Raw genomic sequence first — 23,605 nt, 5'->3', positions numbered from 1 at the left:
CAACGAATATTGTTTAGTGTAGTACGCGGGAGGTCTGTCAGCAGGAAAAACTAAAATATATTAAATAGAGTTAGGTCCAAGGTTTATGCCCTTCTACAATTTCCAAAGCTATCTGGTGGGCCAAATTTGTGTCTGTCAGGCCAATTCTTGGCCCCAGGCCTTATGTTTGATACCCCTGCTCCCTGAAATGACTTCAAGTGTTATTAGTGTCTCGTGTTAATCCTTGATTTGAGTAAAAATGAGACTTAAAAGCATACAGTTGAAATGACAGTCCATTTTATTGTTTCAGAACACAGCAGGCTACAGCAACCAGCTCCTCTCACTACCCCACCCACTTACAGCAGACCAATAGGAGCCCTCCTCCACCCCTGTCCTTTCAGACACTCCCACCCACCTAGGTCAGCTACACCCCCTTTGGAACAGCAGAGACATCAGTGTCTCCCTTTAAAGCAAGAAAATAGCTTGATATTTGGACCATGATTTCCAATTCATGTTTTTATACAAAAGCTACACAATGTTACACTTGATCATCAGAATACAATTCAACTGATTAACTTTAGTGTTTGGACACCATTTAAAATGTGATCAGATCCTTTACTTGGATGGAGCATTACCACTAAAAAAAATAAAATAAAATAAAAATAATAACTCAACACTACCAGAGACTGAAAATACAAGGGACTGCAAAAACAAGAGATGAGTATCATAATTCAGAATAATGGAAAAAGCAAGCTAGATTCAGTTGTACCATTACAGACTTAAGGAAAACAGAATAAAAAAGTAAAAATAAAGTAAAAATGAAAAAAATTACATTAAAAGGGATTTGAAAACTAATTATTGAAAAATCTGTGTGTCATGTCAGGATTTGAGGTCAGCCCCCATCAGGCTGAAACCAGAACCAAACCGCACTCAAATCTAGTTTGTCCCAATGGAGTCCCCGTAGACGGGAAACTCTGCTTGCTGTTGTTGAGTCATCTTCAGGCACTTCTGAAACCTCGCCTCCTCCATATGGGCGAATCACGATGCAGGTTCATCCAGATTACATGATACAGCTGCAAGGGGAGAGCAGAGGAGAAATGAGCGGTGGGGAGGAGGCATGGCAGGCATTGGGTGAAGGACCACACATACAGATCAAATACTAGTCAAAGTAACATCACAGACACCACATCACACAGCTTTGTAATTTGGAGCAGTCTGAACATGCAGCAGGCACAAGGAGTAAACCGACACTTCCCCCAGTCCTCGGGCTCTTTATCCAGAAACCACCTCTGAAATGAACACCACTCTGTTCAGCTGACATGAGGCCACAGAGTTGGGGGTTGGGGGTACCAAGTAAATCTTACCTAGTAGAAAGTGTAGTGTAATGTTGGTCTTGGTATTTACAGGTCGGTATCAAACCAGGCCAGTTGGTTTGAGTCGCCAGGTGGCAGGCCCTCTATCAGTTCCTGGGCATGTCCCAGGTCAGGCAGCCCTTCTACAGGGGGGTAGTCCTGGCCAGGGTGGTGCCCTCCACCCAAGTCATGATCCATCATGGGTTCCATACCCATTGTGTCCCCTCCGTAACCCCCCGAATGGAAAGAACGGTAACTTGGGTCTGGTGGAGGAGGAATGGATGGAGGAGACGCAGGTGAAGCAGAGCAGTTGTTAGAAGCAAGTTAACAAACCAAGCTGACACACAGTAGTATGATCACTGAAATGTAACACTGCAAATCAACACAGCACACGGTCAACCCTCCAGCAGACCAAATCAAACCACAGCTGTTAACTCTTATTTCAGCTAAACTTGTGCTTCAGTTCACTGTTTAGTTGTTTCCACCAACAGGAATGCATCTGCAGTAGCCAGAGCCTTTTCTAAATCTATCAACATCAAGTCTGTTTTCATTTGGCTGACGAAGAGTCAATTAAAGCTGTTACTGCTGGAGAATTGGAGAGCAGTGCAAATTAAAACCAACGCCAGCTTGCCCTCTAGCCTCCTGATCAGCACAGTGTCCAAAATCCTGGACACTGGTAATAATTAAAGAGATGGTCTGATCTTCAGCCAGGTCAGAATTAAAGACCATTTTGAACAATCTGACTGAAGTAGTAACACACTTTTCATGTCTTTCTGGAACATGCTGAGAAATCACTTAGTGCAGACTGGAACATTTAAGTGGATCCTTAAATTTAAAAACTCCTAGAAGCTTCTGTAACAGCACCAACCTACATCTGATGTCTCCTGAAGTTGTTTAGAATAAAGCTGCACAACACTGAGGAGTAACATGAACTGTTTTTAGTTTGCTAATATCTAACAGTAGACCTCTTCAGGTCATGCATCATCATCTCAGTTGGGTCAAGATGAAACACTCAAACACTTTGAGTGTCAGCTCATTAGAAGATCTCGACCCCGAGTAGATCTTTAGAGAAGTTGTTGGTCAAGTGGTTTACTTCCTTCAGTCATATTTTCAAGTTCATTAGTGACACACAAATTTGTAATAGCTGTGTCAGATTGCGTATCTGTAATTTTGACTCTGATGAAGACCAGATCACATTTTTGATAAGATGAGTATATCAACTTAATAATAAATTAAGCCCACAGATGTACAAAGACTTCCAAAGAAGGCATTCAGAGCATCCCCAGTTTGATAATTAGCTCAACTGTAGTAATAGTTGGGAAGCCTTTGTCTTCTGCTTTGCTTGCAAGTGTCAAATGAGTGACTTACCTTCTGGTCTGTAGCCCAGAGGCTCACCCTGAGCTCCGATATCCAAACCCAGATCTGCTGTCTGCAGAGCAACACATGGCAAACATTTGACAAAGTTTCAATTACACAAACACTTGTGCATGTCTTTGTAACTGACTACACAATGTAAATAAGCATTACGCAGTTTGTGTCAAAGTGTGTCGCACCTCGTTCCAGGCCATTGGTTCTGTCCTGAAGAGCGAGCTGGTGAGTTCTACAGAGAGGCGCTTCTTGTAGTCTTGAGGTTTGTCCTCTGACATACGGAACAAAACTGCTGCTGCGTATGTGGCTGAGAAAGATAGAAGCATGACTGCTTAACCAACACATTTTTAGCCTTTAAAAACAAAAGCACTTAAAACAGCCATAATACAACTATCAGGGTTAACAAAAGAGGCTAGGTATTACCCATGACTAGAAAGTTTATTCAACTAGCATTCTCCGCATCATTTAGAGGCCCAGGCTGCACATGAGACTGGACTACACTGATTCAAGTGTTGTGACATTTACATATATGCAACAATATAATGAAGTTGTCACCTTAAATATAACTGTTTTAAGAGCAAGCTTGGCTCCTACTTAGATTATTCAACAATGTGCTACAACACAAGCCCACAGTGCGTCTCTGCATGATAGCAGATGAGCCTGGAATGTCACAGAGTTACTGAACAAAAAGCAGCAGCTACATTGAACCGCTAGAGCTGCAAATTTTCAAGATGCCACTTTAGGTCCACATCACACTAAAGAGTCTTCCAGGAAAACAAACAATTATTTCCAAGTGCCAGCGTGTTATCCAATTAAATCCACTCATTGCACAGTTAGACTGGCACTTCTGAACATCTGCATAGTTAAATGCAGCTATTATGTGACTGATAGCGTTGTGTAAATGAGTGTTTTGGGTACATACCAACTCCTTCATTGCGGCTGTGCAATAGCTCTGTGAGTGGAGCAGTGGCTCCCTCAGCTTCGATGGCCTCAGCGGCCTCTTTATCCTGAGCGAGCTCACACAGGACGCCTGCTGCTACACGCTGGATGTTCTCAATGGGAGAATACAGCAGCTGCACACAAACACAGACCAACAGCTTAGTGAAGAAAAAAAAAAAAATACTGAGCCTCCACAGATGCAGCCTCATGATACTATAATTTGTTCCCTCTGGAGAACCACCTCATGCATCCACCCAAACAACTTCTATCTGGGATCATTTTTCTAACCCAGCTCCCCTGTTTAATCCAGACAAGCTTCAAACAAATTAATCTCAATACTAAAAATATCATCCGTAATCTTGGTTAAATTATATTGTTTTATTTTTTGAGATTAAATCTGCAGACTGACCTGTACAAAGAGTGGAATGGTGTTGAGTCCTCTGATGACTATTCTGTTGTGGACATCTCTGGCCAGGATGTGAAGTGCTCCTGTACACCCTTCCACAATCTCCTCCATACGTACTCCCTCCTAATAAACAAACAGCGTAAGATCAGTGCACTTGCAGTATCTCTCTCTACAGACTTCTTAGTAGACCGGGTAGTACTGAGAACTACTGCTCTCTCAGTGAATTCCAGGCACCATGGACTGGTATTTATTAAAGCTGTGTGAATTCACTGAAATGATGAGAGTATGTGCGCTCTTACCACAAACTGCTGCTGTGTGCCTCCCATGCTGGTGCGTCTTTGTGTGTCTTGATGTGCTCTGACCAGCAGCTGAACCAGTCTGGGGATGGCGCCCTGCTCCCTCAAAGGGGCGTGGTTTGCAGGGCAGAGAGCCAGGTTACGGATGAGACCAACTGTAGCCTGACAGAAGAACACAGTTATGTGTCATTTAACCACGATTTTAATGTCACTCTCAGGTTACCCATTAGCCACCCATAATCCAGAACCATACAGAAAACTTTTGTCTTGATGTATATTTGTAGACAGATTTACTGAAAAATATTATTTCAACTTATTTTCTCATCTTAAAGTCAATTATTAAACAAGCTGATTGCACTTGAACAAAAAAATCTTATTTCCTGTCTATCAGTACATGTAATATACCAGTGGAAATGACTGACATGTTTATGACAGCCTACAATATTCGGCTCATTATTTTAGCATCAAAACATAGTTAAGAGTAAAGTGATTTTCACTGCACTAAATGAAGAGCAGCATGAGTGGCTGGCATTATGAAGAGCAGCTTACAGAGTGCTGCTGCCAAGTCTCTCTGTGTGTACCTTGATGAGTGGCCAGTGTGATGGCGGGTGCAGTAATTTGACCACTACAGGCAGGCCATAGTGCAGTCTGACAGCGTTCTGTGCCATCTCAGCATCCTGGTGTCGAGAAGTGAGATGACGCAGGGCACAAATAGCTGGCTCTGTGATGTCTTCTCTGTCTCCAGCCCGAAGCACCGTGCGAACCAACGCCTCAATGCCTCCAACCTAGAGAGGAACAAATAAGATGGCAGATTGTGAATGCAGCAGAAAATCTGGGCCTATAATTTAAATATAGATTTAAAACTATATACATATACATATACACATATATATATATATATATATATATTTTTTTTTTTAAATGGGAAAAACTGCTAGCTAAAACACATCACTTCATATTATAGAAATTTTACATTTTCCTTTGCAAAAAATAAATAAAGTGCTCACCTGGCACACCATCATCTTGTTCTTGTAGTTGTTGCAGGTCAGATTAGACAAGATGCCAGCCGCACAGGTCACCACGTTAATGTCATCACTGCCAAGCAGCTGCACCAGAGTTCCTAGCAGACCCTCCATTCCCTCCTGGGTATAAGGATTGATAAATAGCATCAACAAAAAGTCAATTTAAATGTTTTCTGATGTATTTCATAGCCCGAAACGAAACTAATGATTAACACACAGGTACTGGTAATGGGGCAGCTTGCCTCACCTGTTTGGTGGCAGCATCTGACAAGTTCCTGAGAGTCCAGAGACAGTTCTGGACCAGTCTCTGGCTGGGATCTGTCAGGTGGAGTCCCAGAGCCTGCATGCCTCCTAACAGAAGGAAATGAAGGGCACATAGTGTTTACATACGCAAGATAAGAAAATACATTTCAAAATGAATCAACTTTGTGGTGTTGAGTTTTCTGTACTGCAAGTTTATAAAACATACCAGCCTCTACAATGGCAGGCTTGTTACTGGAGCACACCGACAGAACCTTGAGGACACGGCTTGTGGTCCACAACAGCTTCTCATAGGTATAAGTTCTCATGATGTTGACGAGTGCTTGGGGGCCACCACTGGCCAGGATTATCAACTACACAAACAAAGCAAACAAATATGTTGATCTGAGTGTCAAATCCAGAGTAACACTGCAGTCTAGACGTACATAAGTCAGTTTCTTGCCTCAACAGGTTTCAACACACTAGCCCCCTCACCTTGCTTTCCTGGTTTCCATAGGCCAGTATTTGGAGACAGTCAGTGGTGATGGCCAGAAACTTGACATTGGTTTTGCTGAGCAGAGCCACCATTTTCTGTAGCCCGCCAGCTAAACGAACAGCCATCTTGGCTCCTTCCTGGTGCAGGAGAAGGTTGTGGAGGGTGGTGATGGCATAGAACAGGATAGAGTCCACTGGTGAACTGCAGAAGAGAAGATTACTCAATTACTGGAAAATTACTAACAGATATACAGATAAAGTTTCTCTGCTGTCCTTCCTCTCCACAGTCTCTGCTTTTGGTGAACTGAGACAATTTCTTTATGTCAGCTTTGGCCAAAAAGCATGGTGTGATGATTTCCTTGTCTCTGATCAAAACATTGCTCTGCTTCATGCACTGGTGAGCTAAAGTACAGCAGACAAATGTAGACCCAGAGGGGAAGGGGAAAAAGTATGCCTCCACTCTCCCCCTACATACCCCAGCATTTTAACTAGAGCTGGTATTCCTCCTGACTTGAAGATAGCCAGCAGTCCCTCTCTGTGATGGGAAAGGTTGTGCAGTGTTCCTGCAGTGCAGCGAGCTGTTTCCACATCGTTTGTGTTCTGCATGGTCCTCACAATAGCAGATACCATCTGAGGTGAGCGCATGATAGCGTGGCGAGAAGCTTCTTTCTTCGAAAGCTGGTTAACCATCACTGCTGCTTTGTTTACTACAACCTGGAAGGGATGAAAACTAACGTTAGTGAATCATATCAAAGAGGACAAAATTACTTCTGAGACAGTTCTGAGCCACAAACATATTCACCTGGTCCTCATCATTGAGAAGTTTGGTGAGCTCTGGTATTGCTCTTGTTGCCAGCTCAGCATCATCTTGATAGTTGATCAGATTGACCACAGCATGTTTGAGCATTTGTGACGGCTCTGCCAGCCTCTGGACATTGGTGGGGTTTGCTGCATCATACTGTGTAGAAGGGATCTGCATGCCCTCCTCAAGAGTCTCTGGGAACATTGCTGCACGAACCCGCTGGGCACGTGTCATGGCGTACTGACCATCTAGGTCTAAAAGCAAACAAGACCAGCTTTGTATGATTTGCCAAACGGGTCACCCGTGACCTTCCTTGAAAAGATCACCAGCATTATAACCTACCTTGTACTTGCTCTTGGGAGAAGTTCTGGTTGAAGCCCTGCTCCCACTCATACATGACCTGGTTGCTGTCAACATCATCTTCCTCAGGGTTGCCCTTCCCACTGAGGGATGGAGCAGTTGTGGTGGCCCCTGAGTGGATGCCTGAATCCAGGTAGGACTGTTGCTGCCAGTGACTGACTGCTGCCTTACGGTCTGGCTCCATGGCCATGTCTAGTTCCATCAGATCAGCTGGAAAGAGAAAAGCATGTACCAACCAAGAAAATTCAACAAAAAGTCTATTCTGTAATTTCAAAGGATGTGTAGAGTTACAGACTTTAAGCGATTAATTCCAACTATCCAATTTTGTCAAAGGCTTGAGCTTTTCAAAGACATGGCTGACTTTAAAAGTAATAACAGTGGTGTGCTGATGTCACAGGGTGAGTGCATCAGCAATGGTTAATAGCCTCTGCAGTGAATAGATTTCTGTCCTACTATTATTTTCCAGTGTTTTCATAATTCAGTGTAGTAGGATTTACCAGTAAAAGACTCCTGAAGCATGAAGTTGGATTTTACATGTACCCCAAGTTTCAAATTGAAATCAATAACTAATTCAACGTGCTTTAATGGCAACATAAATCTCTACCAAGCCAAGCTGTAATTTTGGTCTGCTGTAAAGTTTAATACACTGCATGTGTGACTGAGGAAGAAGCAAAGGGTGGGAACCTAATTAAGGGGGACTCAAACTCACCCTGGGAAGCCATGTTCCTTTCTCAAACCGTGGCTGACACAGCTTCCTGATCTGTAACAGGGGGGAAAAAAAATCATTTCAGCTATTCAGCTACCTTCTCTACACCATTCACAGCCATTAAATCACCAACCATTTTACACTAAACACATATACAAGACCACAGCAGATGTAAACGCAGAGAAAAAAAAATTAGACTGAAATTAATAGAAGTTTTTTAAAAAATAGAGTCTAGAGAAGTGACTTTCCAGTGCTTTCTTTCCTGTCTCCTCCCGTTCTTGGGTTTCCTCTTCCCTTTTAAGCCAGTCGTGCAAACAGCAACACACACAAGGCTACCATTAAATGTAGCTGCTACCAACTATTTAGGTGAGGAAGGACAGGGGAAGTAGAGCACTGGGTGGAGAAAGGAGGCAGGGGTGGGAGGGGGCATTCACATTCCTGCACTTGCTTTGAAGCTGGAAACGCTCTGCAGGAAAGTAAACACTGGCAATGGCAGGAGAAGGGTAGAGCAAGCAAACGGGGATTAATTTGGAAAAAAAAAGCACGGCAAACTGAGAGAGGCATTTTCAATTCATACTCGAAGATAAATGTTATGGCAGGAAAGCATAAAATGGAGACTGGGGAAAAGGCCTAAGAAAATATCTGCTAAAATGAGACATAAACAGGGGCTGTGTATCCATGGAGTCTCAAATCCTTTCATCAAACCCTTTCAAAAGTACACCTGTGGTTATGGAGCAGTCAAATGAGAGACCAAATCCCTTTCAAATCACCACATCAGTTCAGGCACGCTCTAATACCAGAGGTGCACAAAGCCATAAATTAATTCTGGTAAAGAAAGCACAGGTAGTTAAAACCATAGCATTTCCTCAACTACAGCTCAACTACATCAACAAAAATAGATAAACAAAGTCTTGTTACCACCAGAGTCTCTTCCCCCTGGTGACCATTAGAAAGAAGGCATGTTTAAGTCCCTCAGTGTTTGATTCACCCTCAGACCTGGAAGCTGTGTCCACATGAAGCACACCCTTCTCTTCTGCATGACTGAACATAGGCACTTCAAACTTTACACAACTGCAGATTTAGGTCAGTCAAGCTAACAGTGCTAATCAAAGTAACCTAATTTTTCACAAAAAACATTTTAGATTTTCAAATTACTCAAATTGTGAGCAAGCTTTCCTTACAGCAAAAGGTGTGTGGCAGTTTTAGTTCCTGAAAAAAATGTTTTAAATGAATGCAAAAAATATTTGACATAGTTTGTCTAGTTATTTCCATTTTGTCAACTAATGTCCAGTGACAGTCATATATGAAGGAAAGATTTTTTTTTCTAGTTGTAGCTCATTTCTGCAGAGCATTAGACAGCTTTAAGTTCTACTTCTAGGAGAAAATGTCATAACATTTTTATGAATGTACTACATTACAGAGAAATACAAATTACGTTTTAAAAACCATTACTGATACTAACAAATTGGCGATGACTGTGTCATGGACACCAGCAAGAAGGTTAACACAACTCTCTGCTGAGTTAGAAAGTCACCTTCGAGTCTTTCTTCCTCTCAATGATCCCAGGCTACAATTCATCATTTAATTACAATCCAATAACCACAGAATCAGCTGAGGAAACACTAATGTTTGTGTCTGAATGATGCTACTTTTGGTGGACTAACCAACATACCGTAGCTTGTTTTAAACCTTGAACTAAGATCCTTCTTGTTGATTACGATCTAATCTTTTAGGGGGCAGTACTCTCACACTCACACACACACACACACACACTGATGGGTTTTGATTACAGGCCTGTGGACTGTATTTATCTGACAGCAGTTGAGAATTTGGCTTGTTTTTAATCAACTCTGTAGTCATCTAGATGTACATATATTTGTAGATTGTACTCTGTGTACAAGTGCCCAGAAAGTACATAATACACTCTGTATATACACTCTGCTAAAACGACCTAGTTTAAAATCAAACAAGAAAAACAGCAACACATCACCATAAGCTTGAGTTTAATAGCTTTTCTTCCCAGCAAGTTATGCTAAAAAAAGATGACAAAAGGCCAAATGGAAGACAAATTCTTCGAAGGAAAGACTCATACGCAGCAGTGGCAGACAAAAAAAAAAAAAAAAAAAAAGGCAGTCCAGTATGAATGCCAGTGAGTGTGTAGGAGTTGCTTGGGTTCAGTGGCTGCCAACATGCAAATATACTCAAGGACAGTTAAACTACTGCTCTGAATTACTTTCTTCCTCAACCACACCACCTTAGCTCAGCTGTATCATTAAAACCTGATCTTGAGTCATGCTCCAAGACTGCTGCTTCTAACCACAAAGGCACCAACTCAAATTCACTGTTCACACGCCATCCTCCCGCCATTGTAGTCCTGCCCTCACATAACCCAGCTTGCTCCTAATGGGAGCCACATATCCCATACAAATCAGACATACAATCAAAGCACATAATGGAACAATTTATGATTCACACTGGTGGAAAAGTGGTTCTTTACATCTGGCTTTGGAAACTGAGCCAGTAGTTTTTTGGAGGTTTTTTGTGATGGGCTAAACAAGCAAAGTCTGGCATTAAACTGTGGTTCACAAATGGCAGCCTTACCCTAAAGTCACTATAAAGAACGACAAAAAAATCATTACAGTATGCGTTCCTAGATGTCAAACCAGCCACAAAAATCTGAACAGGTTTCTTTGAAGCCAGATGTGAAATCCAATATGTAGTCGTGCCTGGTGGAGTTGAAAGCCACAAAATTGAAACCAGATGACAAATGAGTGACACACTAGTCACCAGAGTCGGATGACTGTCTTGTGTAATATACAGTACGTATTAGGGCTGCCACAAACGATTATTTTGATAGTCGACTAGTCACCGATTATTTTTGCGATTAGTCGACTAATCAGATCATGCATCCATTGGATGTAAAACGTACAGCTTATTGCACCAGCAGCATCTGCTCTTATATAACTATCATTAGCTTACAGCTTTAAGTGTTTAAGGTATGTGCTAACTAAAAATAAAGACAAGATGATAGTTTATTAAATTTTAATGACATTTGCAGATTGTTTCGGTGAAGTCTAATAAACTCCTTGCTATCTAAAATATAACGGGACACCGGAGTATATTCTCGAGCATCTCACACTTCTGATAATCAGTTGTCTGCTTGACGTTTATTCAGCTGTGTAAAAACTATAACTTTAACCTCAGCCAAACCGATTTACTCAGGAACAAATAAAATACTAAAAAAAAGCCAAACAGTAACATTTTAAGTTATCTAAGTGACTTATATATGTTTAACCTGAGTAGCGAAAGACGGCGGTGGGTTTGAAAACGATTTGCCGGGAGTCCGGTGTTCTCACGGGCTCTAGTGAGCCTTGCTCCCGGCTAGCTATCGAGCTAGTGGGTAACAGACGTCTCCGAAAACGTCGGAGCACTTTTGAAAATATGTGGTGTCTTGATAAACTGAGCAGATATTTGAGGTTTGCACAGTTACATTCTCGCCTGAAAATATGTTAAACGTTTATTTTGTGACCCAGAAAGAATAATAAGAGTAATATTAAAACTAACTAGCTGCCTCCATTGTTGGAAACTGAGCTGGGCTGCGCTATGAATTCTGGGACAGAGCTACTTCTTCTTCTTCGGGGTTTAACGGCAGCTGGCATCCTTGTACATGCAGTGCTGCCATCTTCTGTTTCAGTCCGTTATTACACTCTTAAATCCTACTACTTATTCCTGCGTCTTTTGGGATCTTACAAAGCTTCAAACGACGCGTCGACTATTAAATCAGTCGTCGACGATTTTGATAGTCGACGTAATCGTGACTAGTAGACTAATCGTGGCAGCCCTAGTACGTATACAGAATAAATCCAGATCTATGTACCCCAAGAGAGCTGAAGGAACAGAGGAAGTTATATTCCGTAAGTCTTCTAGGCAGATATCACAGAAAAGAGAACAGAAATATCGAGAATCATGCGCTGGTGAAGTTACGATAGGTTCCAGATCAACATTCAAACAACAGGGTTTAGACTGCTGCAGCACAGGACTGATTTTGGGAACAGTGACTGTGACACTGTCCTGATAAATAGTGAGAAAACATGCTGCTCAAAAAGAGAAGCAACGTTCATTAATGTTTAAATGACATAACATAGTAAAATGTAATAATGTTTTAAGGAGCTGGCCAGAGAACAAACCGTTCCAACAGGCTGCCTCTAGTTACTGCAGAGAGAAAGCACATCTGAGTATCCAAATAGATCTGAATGCCATATTGCTTAATTTTTATGGTGCATAAAAAAATAAAGAAATAAGTGAAGGGAATTAAAGAACAAGTGTTCAACAGAGGACTTGATTTGTTTCACATGGCAGAACCTCGACTCTTTGAACCAGCAGGACGTCTCCACATGTAGCTCTTAATTGCACCGAAGGCATCTCAGTGAGGAAGAGGCACTAAGCCAGATGACTGACAGCGTTCACAAAGAAACCTAACCAACAAATAAATCAAGATGTGAGCCGCTAGTTAGTCCACGAAAGTCCACTGTGGCACCTTGTAAAATGTCACTAACAAAAACAAAAATATTTTTATGAACAATGAGAAAATTTCATCTGGTAATACCGGCGCTACAAACTCTACATGATTTATTCACACCCGGTTTCTTTGCTTCAGCATATTCATCAACCTTGCATGCCACTGAAACTCACGTGCCCTACTTTTGCACTGATGTAAAGACTGACACAGTCAAAACGTGACTGAACATTTCCATAACACTGATCTAAACATCAAGTTTCTGTGCGTTGTAGTCAGAGCTTCTAGCCGTCCATGGGTGTTAGTACCTACTTGTTCCACATTTTATAACTGTTGGCCCTCGCTCTGTTGATAAAGTGCTGAGAGAACACACCAATGTAGTCCAAATGCAACGGGGAAAAGAATTGAAAAACTAGTAACAGATATTTGTTCATGTCCATTTAATTCAAGACCCTACTGCATACCGCTGCTCTCCATTTCACTGTTTATGTCTTTACCTTGTCCCTGTGGTCTGGACTAGGGTATCAAGTTTAAAGACGCTACAATGAAGGGGCTACAGTCCCCACAGTACACTGTACGAAAGGTATTTGCTTATCACAGTGGAAACTTTCTCTTCACCAGTTCAGGCAACCAGAGCAGCTAGCAGTCACATCCTGTGATGGTGGGGCACCAACACAACCCATTTACTCTTTTTTTGTCACTGTCTGGAACCCTGTTCAGTCTATTTCAGTCTTAATTTGTGAAAAACTAAATAAACCAAATCATATCCATTTGTCCCCAACTGAAATTCAAAGCAGCCAATTAATCCCATTTCCTGTTCGCCAGGGGGGAACTTCAGGTGAGCTCAGAGGCCAGTGACATAATGTCATTAGAGGAAAGAAAAAAAAACATTCAGTTTTTCTTGCTTCTGAAGGACAGTGGCTTTAATTTATTTCCCTGCCATTTAATAATCATACAAAATTTCAACATGGAAATCTGTAGTTTTTGTATTTTCAAAGAAATGCCTTTCTTAAATACAAGACAGCAAATTAGGCAAACCCATCTAACTCCTGCATATGCACTTAAGTTAAAAAAACAAACAAAAAAAAACAAGTAAAACAAATTTAAAAAATAGTTCAATACATCCATATGCGTAAATGACCCAAACAAGCTGTATTATCGGCACAGGCAGAAAGATGGGAGCTGCCACGGGCTTAGCATATAATGTGCAGGGTCAGCAGCACTCACTGCTGCCTGCCAACAATGCAAGAATGCCTGCAGCCGCTGCAGGGCTTTTTCTGTGTATCACCGGCAAAATGATGGACGCCTGTGGACAAACACGAAAAATATCCATGGAATTTGGGTTACTTTCCCTATTGGTTCGTTTAATAGTTACCATCGCGATTCAAGCGGTAAAATAGGGCGCAGTGTGTGCAGAGCGTGCAATCACTTCCTCTCTGAGAGTCTCATCACATATGCAAGTTTATGGAAAATTGATCAGTAATATCGTTTAAACGAGCGCGCTTAAGTCCACCTCAGACAAACACAAAGACCGGCAATGACAGACAGAAAAAGTACAGTATTAGGTCATGGCAATGCCACTGGAAAGGCCGTATAGTCAAGTGGATGACCTCAAAACCACTACCGCTCTCGTATGTAACCCACACCCACGTTTTTCAGCTTAAAAATTTCAGTGCGTCGTCAGAAGAAAATGTTGCTGACGAGATGACGGGTTTGTAAGATTTGTTCCGCTGTGTACTGGGTCGGGGATTTCACCGAGGGACCGCAGAAGTACACAAGGAGAGAAAACATTCGACAAATTCAAGAAAAACAGATGAGGCATGCATTTAAAATAAAACCAGTTTAGTTACACGTGAACGAAAGGAAAACAAATCTGGAGCGGCTGGAGGGCACGACAACATCCTTTTGTGAGCAGTCTTTCTTGAGAAATTAAACCTCCATTAATGGTATGTAAACACACCTCCAAGCCAGCACCTGTGCCGCCTCCGCAGCGCACTGGACGGACAGCTTTTATTCCACAGAAGGCTGGGGAGCCGTTTTGTGTCGGGGAGGATGACGTCCCAACTTTTCCTCCTTAAACACCCGCCTGTGCCTGTTCCTACCAGCTCAACTCTGGCACCCCGTTAAAACCTGAACACTTTCACGTAAATCTAATGAGAGCCGCTATCCAAAAATGTCCAAGTAAGCGTGCTGCTGCCCCCACCCCTCTCCTCCTCCACAGCTGCTGGCTGCCCCTGACTTTCTTGCTCCAACACCACTGACTCAAATTTCACACTCTGGCTCCTCCTCGTCTTCCTCCCAAAGCACCACGGCTGGGAGGAATTTTTCGGTCTTTGTTTAAAAGGACGAGTGGAAAACACACTGGAGCCCACGACCTAAAATAAACTTTTAAATTAACAATTTAAAATCGACTTATTTTTTTCTTAAAGAAAGGCCACTCTACCAGAAATCGGCTCTACTTAACACCAGGTTTAAACCAAGTTTTTCAAAATACGCACTAAAACTTCAGACGAAACATCTGCGCTAACGTTTACGTGTTTCATACCCCGACTAACCGTCATCCGCAACTTTAACGAGTAACTTTACGCCATAAAACAACGGAATCCACCGTATACCGAGCTTTCAGCCCGGTTGCATCTTTATCTTCAGCTCAGTCTGTTAAAACTAAAGCAGCTGCAAAAAACAAACGACCCACAGACGATACTCAACTCGAGCAAACATGAGTCAGAATAGTGGAATGTAGCCAACTAATAGTTAGGCTAACATCTGCTAACGTTAACTACTAAAACACGCTAGGAAACGCCATCGTCGTTAACTCCCGAAATCCCACTTACGGTTTCCAAATAACTGGGCGGCAATTGATCCGTGGCGTAAATCTGGCTATTGTAAACAACTGCTTATAATGCCGAACACAAACCACGTGCTATTAAAGAGTCAACCAGTGTCGTCGGTAAAACAGTTATGTTCCCATTAGGCGGTGGCTGGCATATCCCCAATATATGCCTCGAGAGCGACGGGCTCGCTCGCTAGCTGCGGCGGCGGCAGCAGCAGCATCCCCCGGCCGGTCCACACACAACAGCAGTCCTCATTCCTGCTGGCATTCAGAAAAGACAGAAACTGAGTGGTGCCGATAGTTTGAATGTTGAAGCCTACCCTTGTCAACACAGCAAGTCCGTCCACTCGGGTCCTGGAGAGTAAAAAAAATACTCTGAAATGGAAAAAGTCGAGGAAAAAATTGAAGCCGAGCGTCAGCGGGGAGCCCTCGTCCGCTCCCTCCACAGGCAACTGAAACTGACTTGGCCGGAAAAAGCAGAGACTGGAAAATGTAAGATGGCGGCATGTTTATATAGACCGGAGAACACCTCGAGTGCGCGCATATCCTGCCGTGAGCTCGGATAAAGTAGAAACTGAAGCCATATTTTATCTTTATTTCGTCTCACGTTTACGCACTTCTATATATATTTACCAAGCTCGATAGCTACACGCGTTGGTTGTGATAAATACTTTATTTTTTAGGGTAAAGCTAGCCAAATTCCACATCTGCACGAGTATGAATACACAATGGAATGAAGTTCCGGCTGACTCGAAAAGGGAAATCCGATTCCTTTCCCCCGAGTTAAATCTCATGGACTCTGGAAACATAGGATAATTTCCTTTAGTGTGCAAAGTCACACCTTTGTCACCTTTGTCTATACAGACTGAGAAATGGAGGCCTTCATTGCTCTTATCATCACCATGTCCCTGCTCAAAAGACCAAAAAATGGAAAAATTGAGCAAACCAACTTAAAAAAAACCCAAAAGCCAAAAAAACCACCACACACACACACACACACACACACACACACACACACACACACACACACACACACACACACACACACACACACACACACACAAAACAGAAATCAAAACAAATTAAATTAGACAAAATGACAAATTATAATTCATTATATGTTCATAGAGACAACATCCGCATTTTGCCCAAGCCATTGTTGGTTTCTTTGCATTTTAAATAATGTCAGGAGACAAATTGTGGCAAATAAAACACACATTTAGACTAAGTAATGTAAAGAAAATGTCAGTGAGATGTTTTCTTAGTTTCCTTAACAAAAGATTGTAAGGTATATGTGACACGAGGTGCTGGCTTTGCTGTACTTTGCTGTAAACTAAATGCTCAACAGACAAGCTAATGTTTGTGGTCTTTCTTTTATGAAACTGCTTATGTCCCCGGGCAATAAAACAGACCTCACTGGGCAAGTTGGAACACCTCTCATTGGATTTCCTGTGTTCTGTTCAGTGATGTCTGGAAGGCTCATGACTTGTTTGTGAATACCACCAAATCTCACATATGCAGAAAATATAAAAAGTGATTAATGTGGTTTTCATATTTAAGTTGGAAAAAATATGAGATCAGCCAATTAATCACATTAAAGTCATAACTGATCAAACAATGTGGGCATTGCTATAACAGAATTACTTCTTATAAATATTGTAGACTTAGATTAATCATATTTCCTGAGTCCATTAGAACGCACATTCAGCCATTAAAATTATTAGTGATCTATGGGCATCGCCAAGGTCCTTCAAGTGAGTAGTCTGATCTTTCCTTTATTCTGAGATCACAGAGTTGTGGCTGTTAATTTTCAGATCACTTTCTATTTGGCTCAATAATAAGTAACTTGGTGGATAGGCCACATAGGAAATTTAAATATGCTTTGCAAGTCCTCTACTCACTGTTCGGTCCCTTAATCTCCGCGTTATGAAAGCAGATAATGTACCTTTTCAGTACCCCTTCATTCTGCAGGTAGCAATGTCATGGGCAAACAAAGGTAAATCCTTTCCTGTGAACTGCCTACAGGCTATTTCATTAACCTTTATTTACAGTGCGTGGGTGGAATAGGTTACTGAAAGCCAAACTCCAATTGAAAACAGTCAATGCAGTGTCCCTGAATAGGATGTATGGGAATGAAATCAACAACAGAGCCAATACGTACACAATATATGAGCGCATCACCTAGAATGACTCCACCCTGTGTCATCTGATTGCGACACAGACAATTACAGTACCAGCGTGTGATTGATTTCATTTGGAAGAGCTTTCAAACCACAGTGACAATTACTGCTGCCACTCACTGTTATATATAGCCACAAAGTTTGAAATCTGATGACTGTGCTTCTTGGCAGTCACATTATCTCACAGGTGCGTGCTCATGCAGCCGAAAAAGGCACAAAATCACGAAAACAGGATGACGAGACATTCAGATTTTCTAATTATACTCCAAAACACATATCAGTGGAAAGGCAGCGTAATTATTGTTTAGGTGACAGGCTTGTGATTTCTATTTCCATTTAACTATGGGTTCCTCCAGGAGGGCTTTTAACCTCCAACATCTCCACAATATACAATTAATATCAAACATGATGCGTGTTTGTGGGTGCAGATGTTGAAAAGAGCAATCTGTGAGAAACTACATTAAAACATAACACAAAAAGCCCTCTTTGAACAAGAGATACAATGGTACAATGCAATGTCTGACATAACCATGCTTGAGTTAGATGGCATCCCTACATTAAAGCCTTCACTTGCTTACAAGTACACTCTTGTAAAACAGGTTGTATTTGTGAACTCCTTCATTAAAAGGCATACCTGCCTTTGGATTTATATAGCGTGCACAACCTAAACAGAGCCCTTCTAAAAATAAAACTCTTCTAAAAACCAGTGTGAAAATCCAGCTGTTTATGTTGCCGGTGATTTGTGGTTAACTGAGTCAGAAATCCAAGAATTAATTGATTTAGACAGGCATCACTAAAATCAGAGGAGCATATGTTAGTGTGAGTAGAAGATGATATTTCTTGTACTGTAGTTTGTTTGGGTTTTTTTGTTGTTGTTTTGCATGAATAAAAATGCAAATTTTCACTCCACAGGCCCTTCAAAATGTTAATGTCTGTATAATAGATTCATTATTTCATTTTTATCAGACAATACCAATAGTCACAATTTAAGCCCAGTAAATAAACAAAACAGCGTATCCTTGTCAAATTAAGGCAACAGGGAACTGGAAGTGCTTCACATGTGCTGGGTTTACCTTACAGTTTAGTTTGACCTCTAGGTCCAGGTAAAGGGTTAAAAAATATATTTACCGTCTGTAAAAAAAAAAAAAAAAAGAGTCAAAGATCTAATGTGTTTGAAACGCAGTTTCTTGATTTAGTGTATCTCTGGAAAAGCTATTGATCATTAAATACTATCACTTTTTATTATTATGCAAGAAAACAGATCACATCCATTCATTTATTTAATAAAACAGTTCACACATATACAGCTGCTGGGATACATATAAGCAGTCTTTCTGTTTGCACTCAGACTGTTCAATTTACACCTGTCAATCACACCTCCTGTCAAAATGAACTTGAAAGCATTTCAATATTGAGCTGAGCGTAACGAACAGTTTATAAGCAGCGTTGGGACGTGTCAGCTGTGAATCTGTGATTGTGTGCAGGTGACAGCAAGGTGGAGTGACAGACACAGCAGCGCAGTTCAAACGGTCACTTTCTGGTACCTGAACAGGACATCGGGTGATCAGCAGGGCGATATAACACAGTAATGTGTGGTGGTTTTCCACTTCACATCAAGACAGTTTATTTATTTATTTGTCCATGGGTACCACTTACCTGAAGAAGGATGTGTACCCATATTTTATTTTTAAGAAGGTCTACAGAGAGGTAATGAATCTACAGAGAAATGCGGGTCACGTTCAATCCTCTCTGTCCTGGTTTATCACCAGAGAACTCTCTATCGTGACACGTGAGGTTAAACGCCCAGTTTTGCTTGATCCTGGAGGGATCCTGCCAAAGATTAATCCATAATGCCTGTGAAATGGCCCTTCATCCAACAAGCTGTGCTGAAAAAAAACACAGACTGTTGTGTTCCCAAACACGCTGTGGCTCTCCAATGACCCAGTGCTGCACCACTTCAGGGAGCCCACACAACACTTGTTCTTCCAGCTGGAGAGGCCGTTTCATTTTCCGCCCTGGCAGCACGAGGAGTTCGCTGAGTATTTACACCTGCAATTCATTGATAAACGCAGAGCAGTATGGACATCAAGACAAGGTGTTTTAGAGGACAAAGGACATTTTAATTCTAATAACAAATTCTTTTTGTTTGGATGTAAATAGATCATTGAAAAATATAAGGCAGCCTGATAGAATACAATAAAATCACCATCATCATTAGTAGAAGTAGCAGCACTATTGAAACGACGAACATGTTAAGATTAATTTCTAGTTGCATTTTATATAGAAATTTAAACACTCTGTATATTTGCTGGTAATCTACGCCTACATAATCCTGCATCATGTCACACTGTGAGGTCAGTTCACAATAATCTGTCCAACTCCTATAATTTTTGGGTGGATTTAGTCAATTGCCAGCAATTAATACACAAATAAGTCCAGCAGTGTTTTTGATCCATTTCAGCAGACAAGTATGACAACAGATTAAACGTTATACTACACATAGGAAAAAAAAGAAAAAAGAATGAATGCGTGGCACTAACGCTTTAATTGAAGCACCGGTTATCCTAAATCGTGCGTGAATGTGACGAAACTGCATGTATGCATATGCAGCTTTTGCTTTGACTAAACGCAGGTCAAGGTAATGATAATATAGAGCTCAAGGTGCCAACAGCGACACAAGCAAACACATAAAAACAGGTATGTCCCAGTCTCCTAGGAGAAGATAGTCACAAGAGACTTGCAGGTCTTGTTCAAGCTCCGTTCTCATTGGCTAACACCGGTGCTGTGTATTCACATACGCATGTGTGTTTGCATTCTTATGCCTGTGTGAACACTTGCATCGGAATTTCTGCGTGCCGCGTTATTTAATTTATGTGCAGGTCTGCTGTATGTGAGCGTAGTAACAAGAAAGACCAGTTTTTTCGGTGGTGTGTTGATCCCAAAATGTGTATTTTTGGGCACATATGATCACATGTGTCCCTTATTATAATGTCTTTTATCAAAAATTCCTCTCTTAATTTTTCTGCTCTTGTTTAACAGAAGAGGTTGGCATCTCGTGGTTATTGGTGAGAAAATGGCACGGCAATAGAAATTGCCAAATCCCAGGAGAGCAAAGTGCCACATACACATGCAGTGGCCAAGGCCCGAGGGGTGTGGTTTCTTTCTCTAGCTGTTAAAGAAAGGGGCAGCTCAAAGCTATAGATAGGGGCAGACAAAACAAATACGCCCTCACACACAGGGACACACACACACAGGCACATGCACACACATAGCCACAGCAACAGCAGGTCAGAGAAGGGATATAGACCGGGCCACATGGAAGGAATGTTTGCCTTGGACCGACACTCTCGTGCGGAGGCTGCGACTTATGGCCCTCTTGACACTGAAAAATGGCTCTAACACAGCGGGGCAAACCAAATATACTCTGTCAGTCGCTGACCAGAGTCAAACTTGTGCTCTATGTATTTTACACTATAACGCTTTCACTTTGGCCTTTACTTTACAGTGTAGCAGATGCTTATAGCGAGCTGGAGAAATTCATTTAAATAAATGTGAAAAATGAAAAAATTAAATGTCATTTTTATTTTATTTACATTTTACAGCGTTAAATGCAAAATTGTTTAGTCACTCTATTCACCACAGAATAGTCTGAGGTGATGTTGCTGCTCTCAATTAGCAATAACAATACTAATTTTGTGGTATATTAAAAAACAGCAGGAAGGGTCAAAACGCTCTGCTAACCTGCTCGGTGTTACTCTTCAAACTTGGACAGTTGTAATCCAGTGTGTGAAGAGGAGGAAGAGGAGGATAGAGGAAATCACATCCTAAAAGAAGGTGAGAGGACACTGCATGGACCAGATATTTAACTCAGACTACAGACGGATTATGAGGATTGGGCAGTATAAGCCGATATAGGAAACAATGTGACGGTGGGGCTGACATATGAATGAAGTGAGGCTATGCAGTATAGCATAGTGTTGAGGAGAGACTCTTTTATTTTTTATTTTTTGGTCAGCTACAAGCTCCTGAATCGAAACTGAGCAGAAAGAATGCTGTGGTGCTGAACTAACACAGGAAACAATAGCCTAATTTCCCCACCAGAGCCAAGTGGGATTCAATGTTAACCACAGCAGACTTCAAAGGCGCTCATTTAAACAGCCCGGATGACATTTCACCTGCCTTCCACGAATCCTGTATTATTACAGCAGTAGCCCATGCTCAGTCCCTGCATCTATACTGCATTAGTGGTTGCCATGGTAAAAGTCCTCCATCCCGCATCCATCCTGCACAGACAGACAGAGAGGCACCACTCATACAGATTTCTGCAGGAGGAAATTGAGGATGGGAGAAACAGCTGAAACCCTGTGGCAGCTGTTCACAGTTACATAGCACTGCTGTGTGATGTACAAGCACCGTGATCTACCTGTAAAACCACGCTGAGATTTCATGCACTGCACTCTATCACGCCTCTACAGAGACGCACGACGTGGCGACGAACACAGCGAGCCAGAGCACAGGGAAGGCCACAGCTCTCAAGTTTTATTGTAGTGTTTCAATGCCATTCAGCTTCTTCTGAATCAATTCTATGGCCCGTCTCTGTTTTATTAAACACAAGGCACACAGAGAGGCAGAGCCGGCTTCTGCTGGATTTCACTCAACACTGCGAATATGTGGTTGACGCGCTAAGCTACCACACTCTTCCCTGATATTTTATTACATCTCGTGATGTCATGCTGAAAAATAAACTCCTCGTGGAGTGATGCTGGAGCCGAAGGGGTTTTAAAGCTCCTAAAAGTCATTTATCAGCTGGATTATCGTCAGCAGCTGCTCATTAAAGCCAGTCACATCTGGATTTATATGCCATTTGTGTCACATCCACAGCAGGGCCCGATGACTAACATTATTATTGTCATATCATTATGAACTAGGAAATAATTTTAACAAGCCATGAGAGGGTGTAAATGTTAGTTTGATGGGAAATAACAAGGGAGTGAAATTCAATATAGTGCTCAAAAACATAACTGCAAACCTAAAATGAATCCAGTCAGTAACTCATGGCACAGCGGCTGCTGATATAAGAGGGAAAAATATATATTGTAAAATAAAAACCCAATAACCACTTTTGCTAAATGGCCTGAAGAAAAGAAATGTTTTTGCATGTTTTTAACAAAACGATGTGTAAAGTTCCTCATAAAATATAATTCTGCATGTTAAAACTGTAGAAATAACAGCGATGTTGACAGTCTAAGTGTCGATTATGATAAAAATTTGTCTTAATAATATCACAAATTGTTACAAATTTCCAATCATTTTCAATAATAAAACGGCATGTTCTAGTTAAAAAAAAAGAAAAAAAAAAGCTGAAATAAACAGCTCCATCACATTTATCTCAAATCATCTTTCCATGGCATAAAACAGCATCCTGCACGGCTGCCTCCAGTTCACCTTCAGTTTAATCAATTTAGGAGGCCAATTTTCTCCCAAACCGACAAGGACAAGGTTGTTATATCCATCTTATTAGCAGTGAATACTCTATCATTAGCAAATCAATTGCAGTTTCTATTCACAGTTGGAATGGGTTCAGCTGAGAGGGAGCTGAAAAGAATCGCCACCCTCCACCTCGGTGATTCACACTAACACTGAGCCATACGTAAAGCGAGGAAAACCTCCTCTTGGTGATTGTCCTTAGAAGTTCTCTTGCTCCAAAGCAGCTTATAGACAATATTGTCAAGCTGGCACATAGACGACCTTTAGCATGACTGATCCTGCATAGAGATGAATGAATATATATGTGTGTGTGTTGGAAATATGTGTGACACAGACATAAAACGAAAAAACTGAAAGACTGAAAAATTGACAGCAGTCAAAAGGGTTACGACACACACGAACAGGCCTCATTTAAAGCAACCCAGCTTCATAGTCAAGATGTTGAATAGTCACTATTAGACAGAAAACACAGCTTTTAAATTTTGAGTAATTAACATTCAAAAACAAATCTAAATGCTATCACACACTATGTGCAGGTGTTCTAAATTTTAAATTCAATGAAGCAAAATCACACTTTATCAAAGGGACAAAGTAATAATTTGTTCCCTTTTAAACCTCACAGAA

General features: G+C 41.4%; 1 protein-coding gene across 1 annotated transcript; it reads right to left on the bottom strand.

The window, feature by feature from the left end:
* Positions 1–259: 259 nt before the first annotated feature.
* ctnnb1 (catenin (cadherin-associated protein), beta 1) lies at positions 260–15,800 on the bottom strand. The gene is made up of 17 exons (XM_063485675.1): positions 15,635–15,800; positions 7,969–8,019; positions 7,242–7,469; positions 6,900–7,153; positions 6,573–6,811; positions 6,098–6,299; positions 5,832–5,976; positions 5,610–5,713; positions 5,348–5,482; positions 4,922–5,125; positions 4,344–4,502; positions 4,048–4,167; positions 3,622–3,772; positions 2,885–3,006; positions 2,700–2,760; positions 1,344–1,594; positions 260–1,052 (listed from the first exon to the last, which is right to left on the bottom strand). Exons 2-16 carry the CDS (start codon positions 7,979–7,981, stop codon positions 1,380–1,382), a joined length of 2,352 nt encoding a protein of 783 aa, XP_063341745.1. The 5' UTR covers positions 7,982–8,019; positions 15,635–15,800; the 3' UTR covers positions 260–1,052; positions 1,344–1,379.
* Between the last annotated feature and the right edge of the window lie 7,805 nt (positions 15,801–23,605).

This window comes from Pelmatolapia mariae, linkage group LG10_11 (assembly GCF_036321145.2).
Source record: "Pelmatolapia mariae isolate MD_Pm_ZW linkage group LG10_11, Pm_UMD_F_2, whole genome shotgun sequence".
Taxonomy (NCBI): domain Eukaryota; kingdom Metazoa; phylum Chordata; class Actinopteri; order Cichliformes; family Cichlidae; genus Pelmatolapia; species Pelmatolapia mariae.
This window is presented reverse-complemented; position numbering and strand designations above follow the sequence as displayed.

Bases quoted from the DNA above. Each gene is read 5' to 3' on its own strand.
- ctnnb1 (XM_063485675.1), bottom strand. The intron at 5,714-5,831 runs GTATGTTTTATA...TCCTTCTGTTAG, and splicing joins GCCTGCCATTGTAGAGGCTG to GAGGCATGCAGGCTCTGGGA. The intron at 5,483-5,609 runs GTGAGGCAAGCT...CCTTATACCCAG, and splicing joins CAGATGCTGCCACCAAACAG to GAGGGAATGGAGGGTCTGCT.